Source organism: Vitis vinifera, chromosome 6 (assembly GCF_030704535.1).
Source record: "Vitis vinifera cultivar Pinot Noir 40024 chromosome 6, ASM3070453v1".
Classification (NCBI taxonomy): domain Eukaryota; kingdom Viridiplantae; phylum Streptophyta; class Magnoliopsida; order Vitales; family Vitaceae; genus Vitis; species Vitis vinifera.
Genome location: NC_081810.1, coordinates 19,499,897 through 19,525,327, shown reverse-complemented (window position 1 = coordinate 19,525,327; position 25,431 = coordinate 19,499,897). Strand labels below are relative to the sequence as shown.

The window sequence follows — 25,431 nt, the reverse complement described above, 5'->3', positions numbered from 1 at the left end:
AGACTCATTTTGTTTTTATGCAAGTATATAATCCTCTTTGATTCCTTGGTCCGCCGTGTGCCTGCGTGTCATTTTTTTATTGGTTTTATTTTTTATGAGAGAATTTTGGGCGTGTGTTTGGGATGGGGTTTTATGACAGCATTATTGTTGGATAAGATAATAATAGGTTAGGCATGCCAACCTATGTTTCTTTAAAGTTACCCACAAAATACGCAAAGTTTTTAGGCTTCAATCCTCCGACTTGTATATTTACTCACTATAAAAAAGGCCTCTCAAAACCCGATTTTTGAAATTTAACCTCTCACCCTTTTTTAGCATCATTTGGACAAAAATACCCTCATCATTTTCTTATAAAAATAACCATTTCTTTTAAAACCTACATATAAATACTTAAAATAGAAAAGGGTATTTATGTCAAAAATTGATTCCTTTTCCAAAAAAAACATGGGAATGGTTAGATTTCCGATTTGAAGATTATTTCATCCATTTTAACCAAATATTTCTAAAAAAATACAAGGCAAAACTCTCGTAATCTCTTCGACGAGTTCATTGCTTTTAAAAAGCACTCTAGCCCTCTCTATATAGATTAGTGGGTATGAGATGTTATCAAAAGGAAAATGCAACCCAAAAGTTAAATTCAAAAATCAAACTCTAAACATTTTTTAATAAGCTTGTGAAATAATATTAAATATGATATAAAAGTGTCATTCATCCACTTTTAAAGCCAAAAAAAGAGAAAATCAGGTTTTTTCAAATCACTTGAGGAAATTATTAATAAGTTTACTTGATATTAAGTGACAATCGATTAAACTTTATTCCAAAAACATGTGTTTATCACCCTCGATTAAAATCAAGTCTAAGTTTAGCACATTCTTTAAAAAGCCCATAAAAGAATATCAAACATAATACAAAAATATCTTTAATCCACCTTTAAGGCTAAAAAGTATCACGAATGCAAAAGACCTTTTGTTCTCCAAAATACTTAAGAAAGATGTTCATAAGTTTAGTTAAGAATAAGTCATCTCTGACCCTCAATTAAACTTTGTTTTAAGAACAAGCATTTATCGTCCTTGGATCAAACTCAAGACAAGTGGTGCTTCTTAAAGCATGACCTAAATTGCATATTGCTCTTGGCCTGCTTAAGCTTAAAATATGTACAACACCAATAAAATAAAATTTAAAAAAAAAAAAAACTGCTAAGTTGAAAACCTAAAAAGGCAATGAAGGCGAAAGTTAAGACATGTGTTCATAAGATTAATTTTTAGTCTTGTCAAAAGTTAGAACATAAAAAAATTGAACTACGTTTAACTTGATCCCTTCTTTTTGAAGAGTACATAGGCAACTTGGAGAAACTACCCGAGTTCAGTCATCACCATAAAAAAATAAAAAAAATAAGTAAAAAGTGTCTCAAGTATTGGATTCAATTTTAATTAAGTGTTAAAAGTTGTACATCGTGTACGTCAAGGTTATAACATGCTTAGGTGTTAATGTAGTTCCAATTTTAATTAAGTTATGAGAAATTAGACATCATTATGCACTCAAATTAAGTCAATTCACATGAGTAAGGACCTTAGCACTTAAGTCGTATTAAGTGTCTAAAGTACAACAACACAAAACCTGAAAAATCATTTATTGTTGTAAATGAAGAGTAGTGAATGACTACATTGATGGTCACTATGAACTCCATTTACTCATCTTTAAGATGAGTAATGGGAGTTCATATTATGAAGCCTATAAAAGACTTCTTACACCCCATGTGAGAGCATCCCGAGAAAAGAAAGAAAAGTTCTTCCTCTCATTCTCTCTCTCTCTCTTTTTCTTTCACTTTCTCAATTCTCTTCTTTGATTCATTCTTCCATATTATATATCAAAGTAAGATATATTTTCTCTACTACTTTGATTTGCATTATATTTGTCCTTATTTTACAACATTTATAGTATTATAAAATTAATTGTAATATTTTTTTTTTAAATGCATTTTATAAATGATTGTCTTAAAAATGCTTTTAAAGAAAATAATTTCACTAAAAACACTTCGAATAGAAGCAGTCAAACACACCCTTAACCGCGGTTGCTTTCAACCTTTGATCTTGATAAATTGATCTTTTACATAAAAAAAAAAAAGCCTTTAATCATTGACAAATGGATCTCTTGCACAAGCAAGTTGGTTTGAAGATTTTCAAGTGTTAAGCCCCATGCAAAGAACACCCATTCTATGAAAATTTCTTGAAGGTTTACTCAAGTCCAAAACACCTTAGAAATAACGCTCTCGTATTTTATATACATGGATGAGACAGGATAAAGCAATACCCAACCTCCCTCTAATCCGATGCAAGTTATCATTTTTTTTTTTTTTTTCCTTTGATATATATATATATATCAAATTCCCAATCCCCACTAATTTATTTTTATCCCAACCGTGCTTAACCTTGTCATCCCTGCTTACAAAGTTGAGAAAATAGAAGCAAAAGTAATCTTGTAACCTAGCCAAAAGAAAGGAAATTTTTGAATTCCTATCTGAGGTGCGTTGGGGAGACCCAAAAACCAATCCCCTTTCTCTACAAAGTCGAGAAACTAAATTCAATTTTAGATCATTCTTCTTTATAATATGCTCATAACCTGGATCATGGTAAGTGAACTAAAAGTCTACTGGACATAGAATACAAGAATGGTTGGGAAACGTTTGGTGTCCTTGAGAAGATGTTTGTTGAATAAAATACAAACCCAACTACTATTGACACAAGAAAGTACTTATACAGTCTGAGAAGAAAAAATAATGATAAAGAACCCAAAGAAATAAAAAGGAAAAGGAAAGCCGACACCTGCCCACATCAGAAATCCGACCACATTCTCAGTAGGAAAATTAAAAATAAAATATGAAAAGGAAACAAAGGTTTGGTGAGGAGATGGTGAATACTAAGTAGAGTACATAAGATTACAGGGGATAACAGGCTATATGCAATGGTGCAAGGATATACAGACAGCAAGATATTGAGCACTCGTTCTCATGATCTTCCTCTTCAGTCTTCAGTCAGTGCCATTGTGGGGATGGTGGTTTGTACGTAAAGCCTTGTGAAGATGTAAAGCCTTGCGAAGGCGTAAAGCCCTGTGAAGATGTGCTGTAGTTCAAATCAAGGTTGTGGAGTTGTTCCATGAGCTGAGAACGTCGTTCCTTGAAGAAATCAAGACGAGTTGTCAATTCTACCAAAGCTGAAGATGCAGTTGATGGTTGTCTGGGATAATCCAACACCTGCAACCGTATGCACAGGATCAGAATCAAGGAATCGTTTGAAATGCAGCAATTCAGTGGAAATATTACAAAATAATAGAGAAATAAGTGATGATAACAATTTAGTTGAGAACTTCAAGAAATGGTTCAATTTCATATTCAAATCACGAAAAAACAACCCATGGTGGAAAATAATAAAAATCAATCACTTGTTAATTCAAGAACAAGACCACGATGCAGTGCAGGTTCAATCAAAGTAATAGATCTAACCTCGGCTGCTCTTGAGGTGGAAGGCATGGAAGCAGAATCAACAGCACAAATATCATCCATGGAAATACTCGTGGATGCCTCAGTACTTCTGGAATCACTGAGGTTAGATGAGTCTAAAAATTGCTTCCGAGAAGACGGCCTGCTGCTGCCGGATGCTAATACATGTCCCTTGATATTCCTCCAATCTGATCCCAATACACTCTCCTGTAGCAAAAATATCACAAGGATCAGGTTCAGATTGATTACAGAGACCATTTTCCACATAAAGAACAAGTTTAAATAGACAGCCATCAAATAAAAAACAAAAAATCAATTAACAGTTCCAAAAATGAGGCTGCTCTGCGGAGAGTGGCTCCCATCCAAAACTGAGTTCTTTAATTGTTTATGCAGTCTATGACCTCTGCATTAGCTATTAATCAAGTGGAACAAAAATGAACATTTCACACAATCAGGAGGAATTAGGCAAGGAGAAACTTTTATCTTGCCCCTTATATGTACCAAAGTTTTATCTCAATGCTGAATATGGACCTAGTTCACAGAAAAGAAAGCTAATCGATTGGCATAAAAATACCTGGCCAAATTGCAAGGTAGCTAACAAAGTTTCCAGATAATGTTGTCATCTTTCTATTTGCATGTGATGCTTTGACTACCTATGAGACTTCAACAGATATTCCTAATAGATATTGCAAACACCGCAACAAAATTCATTTTCATAAACTCAGCAATCTGCATTCCTAACATGTTTAAAAAAACTGTTGCAACACTAAAGTGACAGCTATGCTTTTGGTCAAGTGATAACAACAATGATGATCCAAAAGCAAAAGATGATAAGAGTTTAATAATACCAATTGAGTCAAAGTAACTTGCATAGGGAAATTAAAATCAATGTTTTAAAAACCGGACCGGACTGGCCGGTCACCATTCCGGTCCGGACAATTGGACTGGATTGGGATTGAACCGGGGTCAGACCGCTTGAACCGGCGGTCCAACCGGTGAACCGAACAAACTAGTCGGTTCAAATGATTTTATTTTATTTTTTTTAAACAGCATCAAAACGACATCGTTTTGATGCTTCTGTCATCAAAACGACGCCGTTTTGGAGTCTTATATAAGAAAATGAAAATCTGAAAAATCCTAAGCCTGCAACCTCCAAAGTCCAACCCTCCCTCCTCCCCCCACAGCAGCTGCCGGCCTGCCGCCGACGCGCCGCGGCCCGCGACACCCACACAGCTTCCACCGACGTTGGAAACCTCCCCACTCCCCTCCCCCTCCCAGTTGTAAACATCCCACACCCCCCCGGCCACCTGTAAACCCCCCCACCCCCCGCCCGACTGTGAACGGAGGAAATGTGAAAACGCCCTAATCAGGTGCCCTTCTTGTTCCGCTGTGGCACTTTGATCAGTTCAATCAGAAATTGAGAAAAGAGAGGGAAAGAGAAAGAAACGGAAAAAGAAAAAAAAAATTGCCATTATTCACGCAATCAGTTTGGTAGTTTCCTTTTGACGGTTCAATTGCAAAGAAAAAACTCTGCCAATTGGGGGTTCAATCAAAATATCTAGTTTGATATTTTTCTTTTTGGGGGGTTCAATTAGTTTGGTAGTTTGACTAGTTTCTTTACGGGTGAAGCAATCATAGGAAATAGGCATTTTAATTTGAATGTGGGAGCGATGGGTGATGGGATTGGAGCCAATTGGGATATGGCAAAATATCAAATTTCTTGCATAATAAAATTTAGATAGAATTTATTAATTTTTTATTTTTTAATAATATATAAAATAATATAATATATATTTATGACGTCATTGGTTCAACCACGGTTCAACCGCCGATCCAACTAGTGAACCGTGAACCGGTAACTTTTCCGGTTCAATGACCGGTCCGGTTCTGAAAACATTGATTAAAATACAAAATCGCAAGGTTTTATATCAGAATCCTAAACTTTTGAGTCAGCCTAGTACAAACCAACATCCAGGCATGGCAACTTTAAATCCGAACTGGATTTTGGCATAAAATTTCATTTGCAATCTGATTGTATCCTTGTTTTGTTTCTGAAGCTTTTTTGTTCATTTTACCTTGCAACCGCCATATGTATAATACATGGCCATCAAAATCATATAATAAACCGCAAAGCACAAAGCATGCTGAAGTTCTATGGAATTAATCCATTACTAGAAAAAAGGTTGTTCACTTAAAAATGCCAATTAGGAACCACAACAACAATTCTGTTCAGGTTTTCTCTATTTCAGCATAGACTGAGTTTGGCTATTGAAGCTGAAATCCTAGCCCAGCTAGGAGAAATTTCTATGGGGATTATGAATCTTATACTTGGGAGTAACTCTTCAACTGTTATTTCTGGGACTCCACTAGGAGCAAGGCCCCATGATGATATGTTCCTTGGACTATGAGATATTAAGGATCTATATAGGAATACAGCAACCACTTTTAGGTGGCATCTCAGATCAGATATTCAGATGATAGATGGGCTAGCCAGCATTAGAACCCTTGAGGCTTGTAGGAAACTGTTTTTCCATGTGTGTTTATGTGCATGTTGGCAAGAAGATACATCTTTGAACATCTCTAACACAAAGAAACCAAAAAATTACCTTCTCAATCTGAAACCTGAGGGCACATTTTAACCAACCAAGATAGACAAATAACAAAACAATTTTAAAGGCATACCTCAGTTCTTTGTTTTCTTTCATGATTACAAAATGCAAGGGTCGTGTCAAAATCCTGCTGAAGAAATTTCCTGCCGAAATTAGAAACATTGATATGTTAGAAAATTCGGAACAATCACAACAAGCAATCAAAAAGATGTCATAACAGGGTCATCTCACTGTTGAGAACTGTGGTTTTGCACATTTTGATAACGGTCACATGCATCAGAGAGGGAACCGTAGTGATGTTGTCGTTGCTGATTGAGCTGATGATGCAGTTCTGCAACTTTCTGCTTCAACCTGGCTACATCTGCTTCAGCAAGAGCAATCTCCTCAAGTTCAGCCCTTGTCTTCAGATCAGCATGAGCCATAAGAATAGTATTAGATAAAGCTTTTCAACCATAAAAAAGGACACTTAAATTCTGCTAAGAACTGTACAAACCTTGGAATCCATACCACGTGAGTTGGAAAACTGTCCAGAGGGCATACTCAGACCAACCTCTAATGCAGCTCTAAGATCTCTTTCAGCTTGCAACTGCTCTTGAAGTCTTGAAACCTATATCAAGTCATTTACAAGTAAGCAGACACATGCAAAGTGGAGTGAAATAACATAAGTTTTTCCCCCCTTCTGCAAGTTAAGGGAAAGTACATAAAACTCTCTAAAACCATAATACATTTGCACAGTTGACAGAAGATTACAGAAAACCCCAAGAAACTACACCCATGCTAAGTACTTGTTACCACACTTCTCTGGACCTGGATTGAGAGCAAGAAGGGAGGCTATAATAGCTGTTTTAATTGTTGGAGACTAAGGCCCAGTTTAGATTGGCTTCTAAGAAGCTGACAGCTCTTGTTTGAGCTAAGTAAGAGATTTTATACCTGTTTGGGTGATTTTATTAGAAGAGTTTATGACTTAAAACTGAGCTTAATATGGAGATCAGGAAAATGTTACCTCACTTAAAAGCACTATTTTGGCTTATACAAGAAATTATTCCATGTATAATAAAACTTTTATAATACAATATTATCATTTTAGAATTATGATTTTGGCTTCGACTTTAGCTACTATTAAATCCAAAAAAAAAGGGCCAAAATCCTAGTGCCTTAAAGTTAATAATTTATGAATAATGAGATCATTACAAACTTTTAGAACCTCATATTTTAGAAGTATCTCAAACTTATATCACATTACTACATGGTACTAGAAAAACACAGACTCAAGGTAGAAACACCAATATGCACAAACAAATAATCCATTTTACATATGTATGACTATAAAGGTCCAGATACCTATCAAGATATTTCCTCTAGTCCTCCAAGTGGAGATAGGGATGCTAGTTTGATTATTTTTATATTCTAATGTGAAACAGGTTGTGTTTAAACATTATATGTTATTTACTAAGTTAAACTATATGGAAATTTTATTTATTTATTGTTTTTTACAGTTAAAAGTAAAAAATTTATAAGTAGGTGGAGGTGCCTGACAAAACAAAGAGGTTGCAGCCCAAGCATACAGGATGTGTAGAAAGAATGCCCAAGGCAAAGACAAAGACCACCTTAAGTCCTTAATAGATGGTCCAAAAAATCAATAATTGAGCCAAAGTTAAAAGAGTTCTCTTCAGAAATAAGTCTTTGTACTTCCATTGCATATGCCTCCCTCAATGCCTACAAATAAATCCAGAATCTTAGCAACCTCAGCCCATGACCATCCTCTAATCTCAGCCCATGATAATCCAACTCCAACCTTAAATAAATTCACATCTCACTCCCTCTATGGCCTCTAGTGACCTATCTAATATCTATTTAACGTCGTTAGCTAAAGAGCATCGATCAAAATTTAACTTAAGGCTACCCTCTTGGAGAGGCCTCCACTAACATAAAGACATCTGTTCAAGCTAAGGACCTGATATGGGTTTTTTTTATCCCCTGAAGCAATCACTAATACTGACCTCCTTTAGGTAACCAACAAACAAGAGCATTTATTTTACAAGGCTTTCCAAATAAGCATGGAAACTGCTAATGATAATGTAAAAAAGTCAGAAGTAGATTTGGGTCTAATTTGCTGCTGAATTAGAGGAAGATTAAATCAGAGAACAAGTCAAAGATTTTATAGATTATTGCTACATTTGAAGTTTTATTTCAGTTCATATATTTTAGGCAGCCTAGATTTTCCGTACAGTTGTTCCCTTTCTTGTATATTTTCGGTACTCTTTCAATACCTTTGTATATACCAATTATTCATTAATGAATGTGGACAACAGATTCTCTCAAACATGTGTTCAAAACTGATAATCACTGGTAATGCATTTAGATGTAAAGTGGGATTTTCTATTCAAAACCCAACATCTTCCACCAAGGAAGACAACATATACACTTTCTCCAAGAAAAGAAAGGAAGTTATTTCTTTGACTTTCAAAGTTCCAAGAACGAATGCAAGTTTGAAATGGGAATATCCCTCAATCTTGAGATTTTAAAAAATGAGTTCAAGAAGAGCTCTGTGAATAATGATCTCCAATAATCTAATCTCAAGCCCATTTCCAATAATGATCTCATATGAGACAACAAATCTTAGTAGCCTAAGGAAATGCTTTCTGCAACAACAGAGGGAGTGCCTACTTCAATGAGTATAATCCCAGCCACTATTTTGCAACAAGTACTTACTTTCAATAGTGTAAGACATGAACAACTCTGTGATTTCTTGAGACACAACCATGTTCCCATCCCATGGCTCTTGTCAAAGGACCCTTGACTTGGTATTAAATGACTTCCCTCCTCTAACTTGTTACAAAATTTGTTCCAACAACAAATCCAAAATTTTTTAAGCAACAAAATTCATTTCTTAGGGAAAATAATCATTCTTTTTTTAAATCAGAAACAAGATAATCCATCACATTGAACTTTTTTAAGTACAATGAAGGATAAGAAGTCCTTCCAAGATTTACAAAAAATTTACCCAAAAGGAAAAGTAAATCTTTACCTCCATATATAAACAAAACAAACCGTAGATCTTATATAGGAAACTGAACTGAAGTACAATGCAAAGCTGTACAACACATCTCAAAGGGGTCAAAAGACCCCAACAAAGGGCACCAACTGTTTAGTCCCTTGCTTGACTAAATGATACGCTTCTTGGTTAGAAACATCTCAAACCGCTCGCAACATCAGTAATTTGACCTATCCACCAATCATACTTCTATGGACCTATTTCCCTCTTGGGCACCAAAGAAATGACTCTAAATATCTCAAATCTTTAACTTGCAATAAACACTCTAAAAGAACTTGAATCTCTACCTCAACAGTTATACCCTCTCCTGCTAGTTTAGAAAATTCTCCCAGTACTATACCACAATGGTCTCTAAACACTCTTCCAGTTCCAAATTGTTCTAAGTCACCTAAGAAACAATATTTAACCTTATTCCTTGCTAACTCCTGGTAATGATCACCAGTCATTTATGGGGATAATCCATTTTCGAAAAATCTGATAAGCAAATCTGCAACTCACTTTCTTTGACCAAACAACAACCTGAATAAAATACTAACTGTAAACAAACTAATAAAGGCAAAGTTTCTTGTTCAATTTACACTAGAATCATGCACAATTTTTCATCATAGGTACTGATAACAAGGTTCTCCTAAATAAATTAATTTAATATATCAAACAGCTTAGAACGGTACAAGTAGAGACTAATTTAATATAGCCATTCAACAAATTGAGTATGGCATGTTATGTATTATATGCACATTAGTTTAGACAGCATACACAACCGGTAGACTCAGCAGCTTGACTTACATAAGAATTTAAACATTATGGTTGGAGGTATAAACAGGAACCGTACAGACCACTATTCTAGAACGCCAAGTTGAGAAAGATCAAAAAAGCTTAAGGCTTATGCACTGTTTAATGGGTTCAAGACAACAAGGCAATTCAACACTGCTAACACCTATGTGAAAGGTAAGTCCAGGAATGTAAGCAAGTACAGGCAAGAATTCATTAATCCTCTAAGGACTGTCTGATTGTATTTGGAAACATTTTCATCCTTATAACAATAATAAACACCAATTCTCCACAAAAAAAAAAAAAAAAAAATTGAAGAAAAAAGTGGGGCTGACAAGTATAATGGTCCACAAGGATTGTCAATGCTTTTGCCTTTTTCTCCTTTAATATCACACACACACACAGATGACCATGTAGATAGGATGTTTGAAGAAATTTCCAATCATAGAATCAAGCACAACTTCATTCCTATTAATGTAAAGAATAGATAAAACCCTTCCGGATATTAGTGATTTAACCAAAAGCCAGAAATACACAGAGTGTAAGAATAACTAAACTCATGCACTCAAAAAAAAAAACAGCAAGCTGATGAAACCAAGTAAAATTAAAGAAGAAAAGAATGACAGTATTTAATTGGGAAAAAGCCCTACATCTTGTTCAAGTGCCAAACGTCGCTCATGCAAAGCTTGCTTCCTTCTCTCCAAGCTAGCCTGTAAAATTGCATTTCCTCTGGCCTAATATAGACAACAACCAAATCATCTTTAATGAGAAGACCAATATTCAATATTCTAAGATTGTATGAGGAACTGTTTCCATGAAAGAAATGATACCTCCTTGGCAATTCTGTGCCGCAAGTCATTTTTTGTAATCTCAAGCCTCTGAATAGCAAGTCTACAAACAATTCACCAAATTCAATTATCAAAACAGATTCACAGAAAAGTAAGGAACAAATCAGATGCAATGAATCAATATTAATAAAGGGTTGCTACAAAATTGAATAACAAATTCTAACAAGCTTATAGTAGACAATTTAAAGCCTTCCTCCAATTCCACTTGAAATGACAAGTTGTGAAACCACTTTCATCATCCTCAGAAGAACCCAGACAAACCCAAAGAATGAGAAAAACAAAATCCACATATTTCTCCAAGCAGAAAATAGATAAAATCAGACCCAATCACTCATTTATTTTGCACATGCAACAATGATTGACTAAAATTAACCCCTAAGCATAAGCTGGTCAATTAGCCAAAATTTTCTCCTGCATTACTGAACATTAAAAGAAGCCTCTTTAGGAGACCCCAAGGACTTCCTAATCTCCCCCCACCTTAGAATCATTTAGTCACTCCAGAAAAGGGTTCACTGTCTCTAACTCCCAGTCATGAAATTCCCTATTAAACGTCAGATCCCAATGAGATTGGACTCATCCACAATGACAATCTGCAACTCTAGCATCTCTGTTCTCAGCAATAGAAAACAAATCCAGATATCTTAATGTCAGCAGTCAAGAACACATCATTCAGCATAGTGAATGCATCCTCTGATTATCTCCCACCATGTAACAAAAGAATTGTGAGGTCACCCTCAACCAAGCACTCCTGATGGTTTCCCATGGCAGAAGCCCAAGTAGGGCCGAGACCAGGTTTGAATACTCCATGCTATCCACCCATTGCTCTCCTCCACAAACTATCATTTACCCTTGTAAAGCACAACCATCATTTTTCAACCAACACTTTAGCACACAAAGCTTCCAACCTATACCTAGTTATGGTCAAACTCCCCACACCCCAATTCACCAAATGCATATTTTTCTCCTCTAACCCTCCCAAATGTGATATCATTGCAATTTCTAAACCATTTAGCACCAAAGCATGCTCATCAAAGTGGCATACAATACACCAAGAGGCTTCATGGGAAACTGTTAATGAAATATGATAATGGCACAACAATCCACTATATTCTTAGTGATTCTTCAAAGTTTGCATTTTTCACTATAAAATGAGCATATATAGCAACATCTGAAACAGGCATGATCATGTAGTGCATATAGTATTAATAATCTTACCCCTGTGCACATATAAATGACTAATTAATTGATCCATGCACAAGTTGATCCAAACATCACCATTCAGACTTTCCAGCCTCAGTTGAAGATTATTTAGTTCTTAAATAGCATAAAATAATGGATTGTTTCACATCTGAGCATTTTATATGCATGCTGCATAAGCAGTATAAAAAGTGTATATACTATTGAGCAAAATATTAACATAGACACGGAATATCTTACTCTTCTTCCCCAGATGAATCAACTGATTCTGTTGATGGTGTCTTTCTAGCCTGCATAAAATAAACATGAATATCAGATGTCTAATATTATATATACACTAAATAGCAATGATCAATTTACCCCCCTGAGTTGTACAGAGTCTTTGGAATCCTCATTGTCTTGTCTCATAGTGTTAATGTCCAGCTGCTTATTTAGTTATAGTTTGGTGTACATTCCACTTACTTTGTCTTCAATCAGGTTATATATATTTGGAAAGATTTCTCATATTCTTACTAGCTATTAATTCATAACAATAAAATTATTGCTTCTGATCATTAAAAATAAAGTGCATTTCAAAGTGCAGCACAGTTGAAACAGAACTTGAACATCGCATGTTCATGTCTCATGCAAACAAACTAATAAAGCTGCTATATATCATGAAACAGTTAACATACTAAGCCTAAGCATTTCCATCCACACAAGAAGTCAGACACTCTATACTTTCGTGGACACTTCTAACAAGCAAAATATGCATGTTGCTCATGTGTGAAAGTAAAATGCATTTCAAGGTTTTGTCATAGTGGTACTAAGCACTAAAAGATTACCATTGGCCCAGTCTCTGATTTCTAATTTATCAAATTGCTAAATGCAACACCATTTAGACCATGGAAACCAACAATTTACACAACAACAACAACAACAATAATAATAAAAAGAATAAGTATTATAACTAAAAATGATAACAATAATAATAGCAATGGCCTAAGAACAATCATAATAAGAAAAGCTTTGGGCTTGTCCAATTTTGTGGTGGAGGGGGATTTTGTTGTTATTATCTCATGAGTGGTTAAAAAGGAAAGAGGTTCATGGAGACTTGATGGGTGCCCACACCAAATATTCAATATCCTTACAGACTTGGAATGCTCCATTCGAAAGGTTCCTCCTCACTTAGCTAATCAAGTGGTGAATGCACTATCTAATGTTTGTTTCAAATGTTGTTTCACTTTTTGCAATCTCTCCCATTTGTTCAGCTATATGGGTCCATGTAAAGGAATCCATTCCCTTGTCTAGATCTAAATTAGTACACTGTGGAAGGATGTCTCTTCCTTTTTAATATTTATAATTAAGAAAAGATCTATTGTTTTTTATCAAATAATAATGATTACAACAATAAAAACAAGGAGAAGAACAATGAGAACAAAAACAAAATAAGAATAGCAATAACAATAAGATAATAACAAAAAATAATGATGATGATGATGATCAATGAATCAGGTTGCCCATGAAAATAAATCACAAATTTCAATGGTAAGACAAGGAAAAGGGTGGGGACTTCAACACCCCAAGGGACAAAGAAGACCAAACAGGCATGAAGGCTCTATAATTACCAAACAGAAAGAAGAGAGAATTAAATGTTACAAATTAAAAGAAAAACTGTCACTGAAAATGTCCAAAATGCTGAGAAAATTAAATGTTACTAATTAAAAGAAAAAGCCTCAGTGAAAATACCTAAAATGCTACAGAAGGAAAAAGGTTAACATGGGAAAGAGAGAGAGAGAGAGAGAGAGAAACCGTGTGCACAATTAAATTTTTAAGGGAAATTTCCTGAACCCTTTCAATCAAACAACCCCTAGTTAATAGAAAGTTATAGAGAAACAGATACAATATCAGTGGATAAAACAACTCAGTTTTTAATATAAAATAGAAGATGGATTGAAAAGAGACAACTACTCACCGTGCTTCTTCCCCAAAATGTTGATCGCTTCCCATTAGGATTTGAGCTTGTAAGTTTACCAACTGCCTTCTCAGCACTTGATTCAAGTCCAGAGACAGGCAGAGGAAGCCCAGGATCCATTGAAGCCAGAATCTCCCCCATTGATCTTTGAGATTCAACAGCTGGTAAAATGCTCGGACTGTCCATCTCATTAATTGGGCTTTCACTTCCTTTATTCTGTTTATCTTGTTGCTCAATAATTTGAATATTCGAGTCCCTAACTGGTTGAGAATCAAGTAAATTTGAATTCACTTCTGAAGCACGATTATCTGTAGGTGATCCAACATCTGAATCATCAACCCCAAATGCCTGCAAGTTTATAAAATGAATGTAAATGTCAATAAAAATTAACAAATACAGTGACAAAAAGCAAAAGATAAAGGAATTGACACACTATCAATTTGCCACCTCTTTTATTCAGTAAGTACAACCACAACTTCATAATTATAGAGATGCAGAAAATACTGGAACAGACCATTACATGCTTGGAAGTATATCTGGAATCCATTTATCCATCGGAACAATATTGGCTGTCAGACCATAGAAACCTCCCTCCCTCACAAGCAAGAAAACATTATAGACACTGAAGCACGCTACCTCTAAAAACCTGAACACCAATGAGGAGGGAGGAAGTTCCCCAAAAACTCAAGAGATGAAGAGGCTCTCCTATTAATCAAGCTATCAGCCTCCCAATTAGCTACTCTAGGCTTCCAAATAAAGAAAACAACATTCCCTGGCATATCCTACACTCAATGATCATAAAGCCACAGTCCTGTCCTTTCTGTGGAAGCTGACGAGGTAACAAACCAATTGCATTCCCCACATCCAGTGAACTCTGGGATCCTCCCCCTTCTGTGGAAGCTTAAGAAGTAATTATCGAAGAGTCCCTCTTCTACCAAGATTTTTTTTTTTTAAGTAAACACACAGAAAAAATATATATTAGAAGAAAGGGCGCCTTAAGGCTGACCCAAAGCATACAGGGGTATACAAGAAGTGCCAAAAAGCAAGAACAAAAAGAAGAGGGGATTAAAAAAATCACCAATCCTCATCTAAAACCCAACCAATCAAAAAAGTTGATTAAAGAAAGAGGTCCTTCATCTATAATTGACTTAGTCCAAAGCCAAAAATTACATACAAAGAATTTTTCATCCTATGAATTGAAAGCTCCTCATTTTCAAAGCAATTCTATTTTTTTCCTTCCAAACCACCCAAAAAAGACATAAGGGGGTTGTCATCCACACCTTACTACGCTTCTTACCCATGTTGATACCATGCCAACCAAGAAGAGTATCTCTAACCGAATAAGGAAGGACCCACATCACTCCTAAAAGAGCAAACAATAACTCTCATAAAACTCTGGCCTTGGTGCAATGAATTAGAATATGATCAATAGACTCTTCTTCCGCACAACAAAGGAAGCATCTATTAGCTAAAGTCCACCCGCTCTTTTTAAGTTGATCCAAGTTAAGACCTTACCCCAAGAGGCTTCCCAAGCAAAAAAAAACCCACTTAGTAGGAACATAAGGACTCCATATGATGCTCTTTGGAAACTGAACAGCACTTCTTGAATCTAGAGCACTATAAAGAGATTTGACAGAACAAAATCATGTCCTTAGTCTCTTTCCAAAGCACCCTATCTTCCAAATTAGGATTAAGTCTCCTTCCTTGTATTGTCACAAGTAGCCTCTCCACCTCCCAATCATTGAAGGGCCTAGAGAACCTAGGACTCCAACCCCCTTCCTCGCCCGTTGAGTCCCACAACTCCACTAGCCGCCACTTTAGAAGCCACTAAGGCATACAAAGAAGGGAGAGAATCACAAAGAGCAATGTTCCCATACCATTTGTCTTTCCAAAATTTCACTCTTCTACCATCCCCCATAGAAAATACAACTTTGTTTTGCAAAAGAGACCCTTTCTTCCTGATTTCCTTCCAAAATCCCACACCAAACCCCTCCCTCACTTCCCTAGTACACCACGCCACTTCTTCCTCCCCAAATTTCCTACTAATAATATGCTTCCAAAGAGACTCTCTTTCATTCGCAAAGCACCAGTTCCACTTACATAAAAGGGCCCTATGGAGAGTAGAAAGACGTTTAACTCCCAAACCACCCTTCCTTTTGTCTGAACAAACGGTATCCCACTGTACAAAATGAGGCTTCCTCTTCAAAACTCCCCCTCCCCCAAAAAAATCCCTTTGAATTTGCTCTAATCTTAATCTAACCACTCTTGAAATACGCAATAAAGACATCAAGTAAATGAGCATACTAGACAAAGTACTGCGAATCAGAGTGATTCTCCCTCTTTTAGAGATAAATTGTCTCTTCCACATGGCAAGCCTTTTCCAAAATCTCTCCTCCACCCCATCCCAAACAGCCACGAACTTGTGCTACGCACCCAATCGAAGCCCCAAGTAAGTTGTAGGGAGCCTCCCCACTTTACAACCAAACTCAAAAGCCAAAGCTTCCATATTCTCTACTCTCCCTACCGGAAAAATTTCACTCTTATCCAAATTGATTCTCAAACCTGAGATGGCTTCAAACCACATCAACTACCAACTTAAATCAGTCATCTGATCTTAGGAAGCCTCGCAAAAAACCAGCATATCATCAGCAAACAACAAAATGAGTGACCAATACTCCATCACCTTCCCTCAGCCACACTTCTCTTGATTTTTGCCTCCAAAAAATCTCCTCCATAAGAGCCCACTTCTTAAAACCCTCTTTTGCTTCCTTTCTAGCTTCCAACTCCTTCATCGATAAAGATCTCAACTTCTCTTGAGAGTCCCAGTAAGACACTTTGTCAAGAGCCAAACTCTTATTCACCCCCACCTTCCCAAAAACATCTTTGTTCCAGATTTTGAAATTGGACTTCAAAGCCTTTAATTTCTCTGCAAGGATAAAGCTGAAGGATTTGCTGAAATTGAAACCTTGTCACCATCTATTCAACATATCCTTAAACCCCTCCTCCTTCGACCACATGTTTTCGAATCGAAAAGGGGTTGGCCCGCTCCTCACCCCTCCCCCATCAAATAGAATGAGAAAGTGATCAGACACCAGCCTGGGAGGAATGCACTGCACCACCCCATTGAAATGGCTTTCCCAATCCTCCGAGACCAAAAACCGATCCAATCTTGACATGGATTGGCTATTCAACCCACCACTCCAGGTAAATGGGCCCCCTTGAAGAGGGAGATCCCTCAAATCTAGATCATCGATCATCTTCGAGAATCTTCTCATAGAAGAAGACACCCTCCCTCCTCTACTATGCTCGCTTGGGAATCTTATCACATTAAAGTCTCCTCCAATGCACCATGGGTCATTCCAAAGCCCACAAATGACCCCTAACTCCTCCTAGAAAAATTTTCTATATCTTTTCATAGTAGGACCATAGACACCTGAAAAAATCCACATGAAACCATCCTCACAATTTCTGAATTGACAGGAAATGGAAAAGAGGCCCACCTCTATCCTTATCGACTCCAAAACTCTGTTATCCCAGAATACTACCACCCCTCTAGCAGCACCCCTAGCATTCAAAGCTCCCCACTCCTAGACTTTGCACCACCACTAAAGACATGTCCTGCATTTTAGTTTCCTATAGACAGACCAAATCCACTTTTTGAGAGTTGATTAAGGCTTTGATTATCTTCCTATTATTTATGTTATTAACCCTTCGAACATTCCAAGATAAGATCTTAATTTTCATTTAAAACATGAAACCCTATCCCCTCCACCTCTGTTCGAACCATTCTCCTTGTTAACCCCATCATAATTAATTGAACATTCTAACTTTTTTAATTCCCATTCAATCCTAATAGTCCTTGAAATTCCCCTCTTCTTGCCTTCATCTCTTCTACTTTTCAGTCTTAAAAGCAATTTTAGGATTTCCCCTTCAACACCTTCTGTCGAAAATCCCAAAGATTTGTTGAACTTCACCAAACAACTATCATCCCAACTACTGCTAGAAACCCCCCTTTCCTACAGTGGCTCATCAAGCGCAAGCCTTCCCCCCCACCCCCTACCCACTCCAATCTCAGCCAAGGACTTTTCCCCCTCTGTCTCCATCACCCACGGACTACCAATAGCCAAAATAACACTCAACGGAGCCTGAAAACCAACATATTTGACGGCAGCCAACCCTCCCAAGCCAGAGGACTCCCCCACCACCAAAGCCAAAACAAACCCAAGGGAAGGAGTAGAAGAGAAGAAATACCGAACCCCCACAAAGTTAAAGGGAGAGGACTCGTACTTGAATGCCTCGCCAACCAACGCTTCATCAGTAATCTCCACTCTAACATTCACCGTGAGCAACTCTAATTCCCTCATAGCCCCTCTGAGAAAGCAAACGAGCCCCTTATCCTTCCTATCTTGAACAAACGAAGCCTCCTCTAGTGCTCTAGCTTCTGTCTCAACAAACGCAGATGAATTAAGAACCCTCACTCCCTCTAACCCCGCTTCTCTGAGCCCAAAGCCCAAACCGAACAGCTCTTTGCAGCCCACTAAAGAGCCCTGAAAAAGAAGAGCCTCTCCTCGAAGCCTGCCAAAGTGCCCTTTAAAAGAAAGGGCCTTGGCTCACTTTCCTCCCAACCTCTTTTTAAAAGAGATTCCGCCCCTTGCGACTGGGTCACCATGTGAACAGGCACACTTCTAACCTCCCCAAGCCCAATTTTGTTCTGGGCCTCCAAATGAACAGACCCACCTTTAAGCTCCTCACGCCCAATAAATTGCCCACCCAATCTATCGACACCCCCCTACTCCATGACCCCTATTCACTAGGCTTCCTTCCCCAACAACTACCTCAGTGCCATTGACAATAACACTGCAGAGGATGCAGAGGAAAAGCCCGCAACACTCTTTAAAAAGCTTCCAGAGGGTGACACGTCTTGTACCCAAACTTGCACCTTGTACTCCATGACCCCTATTCACTAGGCTTCCTTCCCCAACAACTACCTCAGTGCCATTGACAGTACCCTGCAGAGGATGCCGAGGATGCAGAGGAAAAGCCTGCAACACTCTTTGAAAAGCTTCCAGAGGGTGACACATCTTGTACCCCAACCTGCACCTTGGACTGAAACTCCTTTTCCAACAAGCTTCCACTACACACGGCGCATGGTCTTCCCCCACCAGCTTCATCTTCGTCCACTAAAACACCTACCCCAAGATATCTTCCCGCCGGCACCACTTGAGAAAACCAAGGCGGGGTTTCCCACCATAGTTGAATGGAGAAACTCCCCGACCCAACCACAATCTGAACAGAGCTAGGCAAATCCCTATCAAACAACTTCACCAAAATTCTAGCCCATTGCAACTCTGCCATAAAAGTCGTATTCTCATCCACTCCAATGAAACCTCCACAACCATCTCATATCAATTTAAACAGCTCGCAACTCCAAAGATGAAGAGGGATACCCGCCACCCTCACCCAAGCCTCATTAGAGATGGCTCCATTACAAAAGCACCCCCCTCCACGTTCCATTTTTCCAAAAATAAAACATTCTCCTTAACTCTCCTCTTGCCTCTGGCTAAGACTCGCTCAACCTCACTTAACAACTCAAACTCAAATAGCAGAAGTCCTCTTCCCAACACAGCTATGTTCAACTCCCTTTGAGGAGCCAATGGTGATAAGCCCAACTCTTTAGAAAATCCAACCCAAGGAAAGGAATAGAGAAGTTTTCCCACCGACGCACTAAACAGCGAGCCAACTGTTCCAATCTTCCTTGCATCTCCCTCCTCCCCAACTCCAACCAGACTTTGTCTTCTAACCTACCCGTTTTTTATTTTTCAACATCCGCAAAAGTCCTTAGTTCCAACTCTTTTTCTTCCTAAACACCTCAAGGGATCAAGAATCCTTTAAGCCTCCAGAGGGAACCACCCTAGTCTCTCTCAACTTCTCCGCCAAGATATTCCAGCCTCCAATCAACCCCTTCCCTTCTAGAAAAATTAGAAAAAATCTTTTTGCCTCTAAATCATGAACAGAGCAAAGAAGAAATCTTCCCGCCTCATTTGAGTGACACTCCAGCCTATACTTCCTTCCCCCCCTCCTCCCAAACAAGGGACTAACTTCTATCGTCACTCCCTCTACAGCAAGTCTCAACTCCATCCAGCAAACTACTAAGGCTTGCATCCCCAAATCTGATCCAAGAAGATAGCCTCTGCATCTCTCCCAAATGCACCCTCTCAACTTCCCTCCTATGTTGTCAACCAAAAGCTCAAAAGATTTGGACTCCACAGCAAACCATCTTCTTCCACCCCTGGGGCCTTCCTTCATCTCCATTTTTTATCCAATTCAGAATCTGTCTCTCATCCTCTTCTACCAACATACTTCCTAAAACCAACAATAGAGCCTCCTTTAAATTCCTCAAGTAATGATAGTAAGTTTTAACAACCCTCCCACATCCAGCCAGCTTTAAAGCAAGACTTCCTTGAGATCTCTGAAAAAGTCCCCAATTCCCAAGCTACCCATATTACCCAGAAAGCAACCATCAGACTAAAGTTTGATATAAACAATGGGAGGAACCTGTTAAAAGATTGTGGTTTTTCTCCCTAAAAGAATGAACGTCATTCCCCTATATATAGAGATCAAACCAATGGGATAGTTACTCGCCCAGGTCTCAATGGCCCATCAATTCTTAAATCATCATTCTTACACACATGCACACACATACATACACAAATATATATATATATATATATATATATATATATAGAGAGAGAGAGAGAGAGAGAGAGAGAAAGAGGAAACCTTATAGTCATAAAGATCACTGCCAGCATAACCACTGCTTTCACTCAATTTGCCACTGTGCACACGTTCAGGATCATCTTCAGTGTCTGGATCAACTTCATTTTCTGCATCATGGTAACCATTGTCTCTCATGTCTATGTTTTCATCATCTGTTGAATCTTCACTCCCACTGTTTTCAATCCGAGAATCTGCTGAAATAGAGCATCTGTGTAGATTGTCATCCTGAAAGAACAAATGACAACAAAGCACCACATAAACAACAGCAAAATAGAGTACCTCCTAAATAATACAATAACGATAAAGATCAACAAGAATGTAAAAGCTGGCATCACAAAATGAGGGAAAGCATGCAGCTACTTGTACTTGCGAGGGCATATAAAACATAAAGTAGGTGAAGACTCAATACTAAAACATAGAAACAGAAGCATCATCACAACTGCAGAAAAAATCAGCATTGCCAAAATTCTCTAAATTTCAATGTTATAGTCATGTGAATTTGCATATGAATTAAGATTTTGTTAAGAGTCAAAAACTTGTTATTCCTCATTTTCTCTTGCAGAATAAAATCAGCATGGCACCAGTATGATAATTGTTCATATTTTCCGACCTTCAATAGAAAACTGCAGCATATTCAATTATCAATAAAGAATAGTATCACAAAGAAAAGGATACTTCTTCCTGGCTCTTCAACATTCTAATAGCAAACAACAAACCAACCCAACCATATAATCACAGCAAAGCAAAAACTAGCAAGATTTTCCCCACTAATAATTATCATAATCCATCAACGCTCATTACGCCAGATGTGGAAGTTGATAAGAAAAAGATGGGAAGTTTGAGGTGAGCAATGAGACAAGAATCAAATTTGGCAAGATGTGTGATGTGGTGGTGTTCATTTAAAGGACTCTTTTCCATCTCTATCCTCCTTTGCAACTTCCAAGGAGGCATGAGTGGATGATGTTCAAGAGGTAGAGGGTGGGTTAGTCATGTGGAACCCGTGCTTCTTAAGACATTTTCAAGATTGGAAGATGGATAAAGTTGAGGAGCTTCTTCAGAAGCTATACATGTTAGGAAGAAGCAGCGGAAATGACAAAATGGTGTGGGGTTAAGCTTAAAATAAGGAGAGGGGTTTTTTTTGCTTTTTTATTTTTATTTTTTATCAGTAAGTAATATGTGTATTGCAAAAGAGGCGCTAAAGAAGTGACTCAAATAGATACAGTGTAGAACAACTCACCCCTTACGAAAGAACCCAAGCCACTAAGAAAGCACAAAAAAACCCTCTCCCTTAACGCATACACACCCATTCAATAAAATCTATTCAAATCTAGTAAGTAATATGTGTTTTGCTTTTTTTTTTTTTTCTTTTTTGCTTTTATCCTTCTTGCCTACATTGAGCATTTATTGTATGCTTTGTGTATACTGTATTGCACCTCCATTTAGGAGCCTTTAATATATTTTTTCATTTATCTATTAAAAAATTAAAAAATCTATAAAAATCTATAAAATAAATAAAAATAAAAAACCTCCTCTATGCCTTTTTGAACAATTTGGAAGGAACGCAACTGAAAATTTGAAGGGGTGTGATACACAAATCAATCTCTTAACAATTCTCTTATATCGAATCTTTATATGTGGTCTAGAGAGTATATATATATATATATATATATATATATATATCTAGGCAATAAAAAAGAATATATTAATAGTGTTCTAGAAAGGGCACACAAAGTACAGACGATGTATACACTATGTACCTAAAGGCTAATCAAGGAAAGAGAAATGTAAATACATATGTTCTTATTTGCCTACCAAAAAATGCTTTTTTTTATAGATAAAAAAAAAATTTAAAAAGGGCCGCTAAAATAGCAACTCAAGGTATACAAAACATATATAGCTACCACCAACAAACACCACAATAAACCTAAGTTACAAAATAAGAATGAATTTAAGCCAACCCACCATCACCAAAGGCCCAACCAATCTAGAAAACTAAAAAGAGTTAAAGGAACATCATTTATACACCCTTTTGCTTATGACCAAAGAAAACAAACAAAAGAACTTTTTAAACTTTGGATTAAAAGTTCTTCCTCCTCAAAGGCAATTTTATTTCTTGTCTTTCAAACTATCCAAAACAAGCATAATGGACCACCTCTCCACACCTTCCTACGCTTCTTGTCCACAAATGAACCATGTCACCGTAACAGAGTCTCTCTAACTGACGATGGCAACATCCAAGACACCCCAAAAAGGGCAAAAAGCAACTCCCACAAGACTCTTGTCTTTACACAATGGACAAGGAGATGGTTTATAAATTCTTCCTCAACATGACATAGAAAACATCTATTCGCCAAAAACCACCCCCTTTCCTGGACTTGATCAAATGCGAAGATTTTTCCTCAAGTCACCTCCCAAGCGAAGAAGCTAACCCTAGGTTACACCCACGCCTTCCATATGTTGCTCCAAGGAAAAGAGATCAATATCCTCGACTCTAAACCAGTATAGAGCGACTTCACAGTGAACTTCCCGTTCCTTGTCTCCATCCAAAGCACCCTATGTTCATCATCCTATGTACCCTCATTCCATCTAACTATGAAAGAAACCTCTCCACACTTCCCAATCATTGAGGGGTCTAGAGAAACACAGGCTCCAGCCCCCCTCCCCAAGGACAGAAGAATCCCACACATCCTCCACCCATGCATCCTTTGAACTTGCTAAGGCAAATAAGAACGGAAAAGAGTTACACAACAAAACATTCCCACACCACTTATCCTTCTAGAATTAGACCCTCTACTCATTACCCACCAAGGAGATTGTTGAATATAATGAATTTATAGTGTACAATCTTTCTTTTTTAATATAGGTCACATGTATGGTAGTTAGGACTCCTAGCCTTGTATATATATATTTTCTTAATTGTAAGTAGACACAATGAATGAAAATCAAGGTTTTCTTCTCTCTCTCTCTTAACATGGTATCAGAGCCAAGGGAGAAAACCTAATTCTTTCCAGTTTCCCCGTGTCATCAATTCCGGGAAACCTTCCTGTGACCATGTTTCATTCCGGCCACCTTCCCCAGACCCCAAAGCTTTCCGATCGGTAGAATCGTCGTCAGAAAACATTCACCGCCGGCGACTTTTCCGACGACGTCTTTTTCCCACACCGCAAGGAGCGCCTGGAGGAGATCTCCAATTTTTCCCAAAGCACCGGAGCCAAAAAACCACCCACGCGCATTTTTCCGGCCGACGACTGCATCTTACGCTCCGGCGCGTGAGCCACTTTCTAGCGACGCGCTTCCTCCTCCAGCCTCGCCTGATGCCGACTAGCCACCCTTCATACATGTTTCTGCCATCCGAGCCCTGCACGTGCCTCTTTTGGGGTTCTTTTGCCTCCGCCGGCCCTCCGAACAATTTTTCCGGCGTCCTCCGGCTATTTTTTCTCAACCCTAATCCTTGCACGTGCCTTGGGAAGTGTTCTTCTACCTTTCCGGTGGTGCCACGGTTGTTTTTCTTTTCCATTTGGTCTCTCACACGGGTGATTCTTCGATTTTTCCTTCTTCGGCCGCATCTGAAGCCATATTAGGGCTCTCTTCGATCCAAATATACTTCATTCTCCAGATAAGTGGATATGGCTACTAAAACTTCCATTTTTCCTCTGTCATATCTGGATCTCCTATGATTACTTCGGAGAAATTGGTTGGCAGTGAAAATTATCTTTCTTGATCTGCCTCTGTTGAACTTTGGTTTATGGGACAAGGATATGAGGATCACTTGGTTACACAGGAGGCAGATATCCCTGAGGTTGAGCGCGTACAGTGGAGAAAGATAGATGCCCAGTTATGTAGTGTATTATGGCAATCCGTTGATCCTAAGATCCTTCTTCATCTTCGGGCTTACAAAACTTGTTTTAAATTTTGGACTCAGGCCAAAGGATTATACACGAATGATATCCAGCGTCTTTATAAGGTGGCTTCTGCTATTGTCCATATTAGCCAACAGGACTTGGATCTATCTACTTATATTGGCCAGATTGCCTCTCTTAAGGAGGAGTTCTTGACTGTGATGCCTCCTTCTCCTGATGTTGGGGCTCAACAAACATAGCTTGATAAGTTCTTCATGGTCCTTACTCTTATTGGCCTCCGTCCGGATCTTGAGCCTGTCCGCCATCAAATTCCTGGTAATTCATCAGTTCCGTCCTTAGATGATGTGTTTGCTCACCTCGTTCGTATCTCATCCACTCAGACTTTGCCATCTGATAGCATTTCAGATTCTTCTATGTTAGTTTCTCACACTACCTCTCGAGGAGGACGCAGTGGTAACCGAGGTAGAGGCCAACGTCCTCATTGCACCTATTGCAATAAACTGGCCACACTCGCGATCGTTGCTATCAGTTACATGGACGGCCTCCTCGCACTGCCCATGTGGCCCAGTCCTCTGATTCTCAGTTGCCTCAGCCTCCAAGCTCCTCCGCATCTCAGGCATCTCAGGCTTCTGTTGCCTCTGTTGCCTAGCCTGGTAATGCTTCTGCCTACCTTACCCACACATCTTCTCTTGGACCCTGGATTCTAGATTCTAGAGCTTCTAATCACCTATCTGGTAATAAAGATCTTTTCTCCTCTATTACTACTACCTTTGATTTACCTACTGTTACCTTAGCTAATGGTTCTCAAACTGTAGCTAAAGGTATTGGTTTGGCCCTTCCTCTGCCTTCTCTACCTCTCACTTC

At 38.2% G+C, this 25,431-nt stretch overlaps 1 protein-coding gene across 2 annotated transcripts in view; it reads right to left on the bottom strand.

The window, feature by feature from the left end:
• Nucleotides 1-2,669: 2,669 nt before the first annotated feature.
• Nucleotides 2,670-25,431, bottom strand: part of LOC100246624 (rho GTPase-activating protein 7) — a 48,092-nt gene continuing 25,330 nt past the window's right edge. For both annotated transcript variants that reach the window (XM_002276241.5, XM_010653217.3), the window contains exons 13-22: nucleotides 20,711-20,932; nucleotides 13,931-14,278; nucleotides 12,217-12,266; nucleotides 10,762-10,822; nucleotides 10,582-10,665; nucleotides 6,599-6,712; nucleotides 6,337-6,506; nucleotides 6,179-6,248; nucleotides 3,500-3,703; nucleotides 2,670-3,250 (exon numbers count right to left, since the gene is read on the bottom strand). In XM_002276241.5, coding sequence (XP_002276277.2) covers nucleotides 3,032-3,250; nucleotides 3,500-3,703; nucleotides 6,179-6,248; nucleotides 6,337-6,506; nucleotides 6,599-6,712; nucleotides 10,582-10,665; nucleotides 10,762-10,822; nucleotides 12,217-12,266; nucleotides 13,931-14,278; nucleotides 20,711-20,932 — 1,542 coding nt within the window. In that variant the 3' untranslated portion in view covers nucleotides 2,670-3,031. The remainder of the gene's footprint in view (nucleotides 3,251-3,499; nucleotides 3,704-6,178; nucleotides 6,249-6,336; nucleotides 6,507-6,598; nucleotides 6,713-10,581; nucleotides 10,666-10,761; nucleotides 10,823-12,216; nucleotides 12,267-13,930; nucleotides 14,279-20,710; nucleotides 20,933-25,431) is intronic.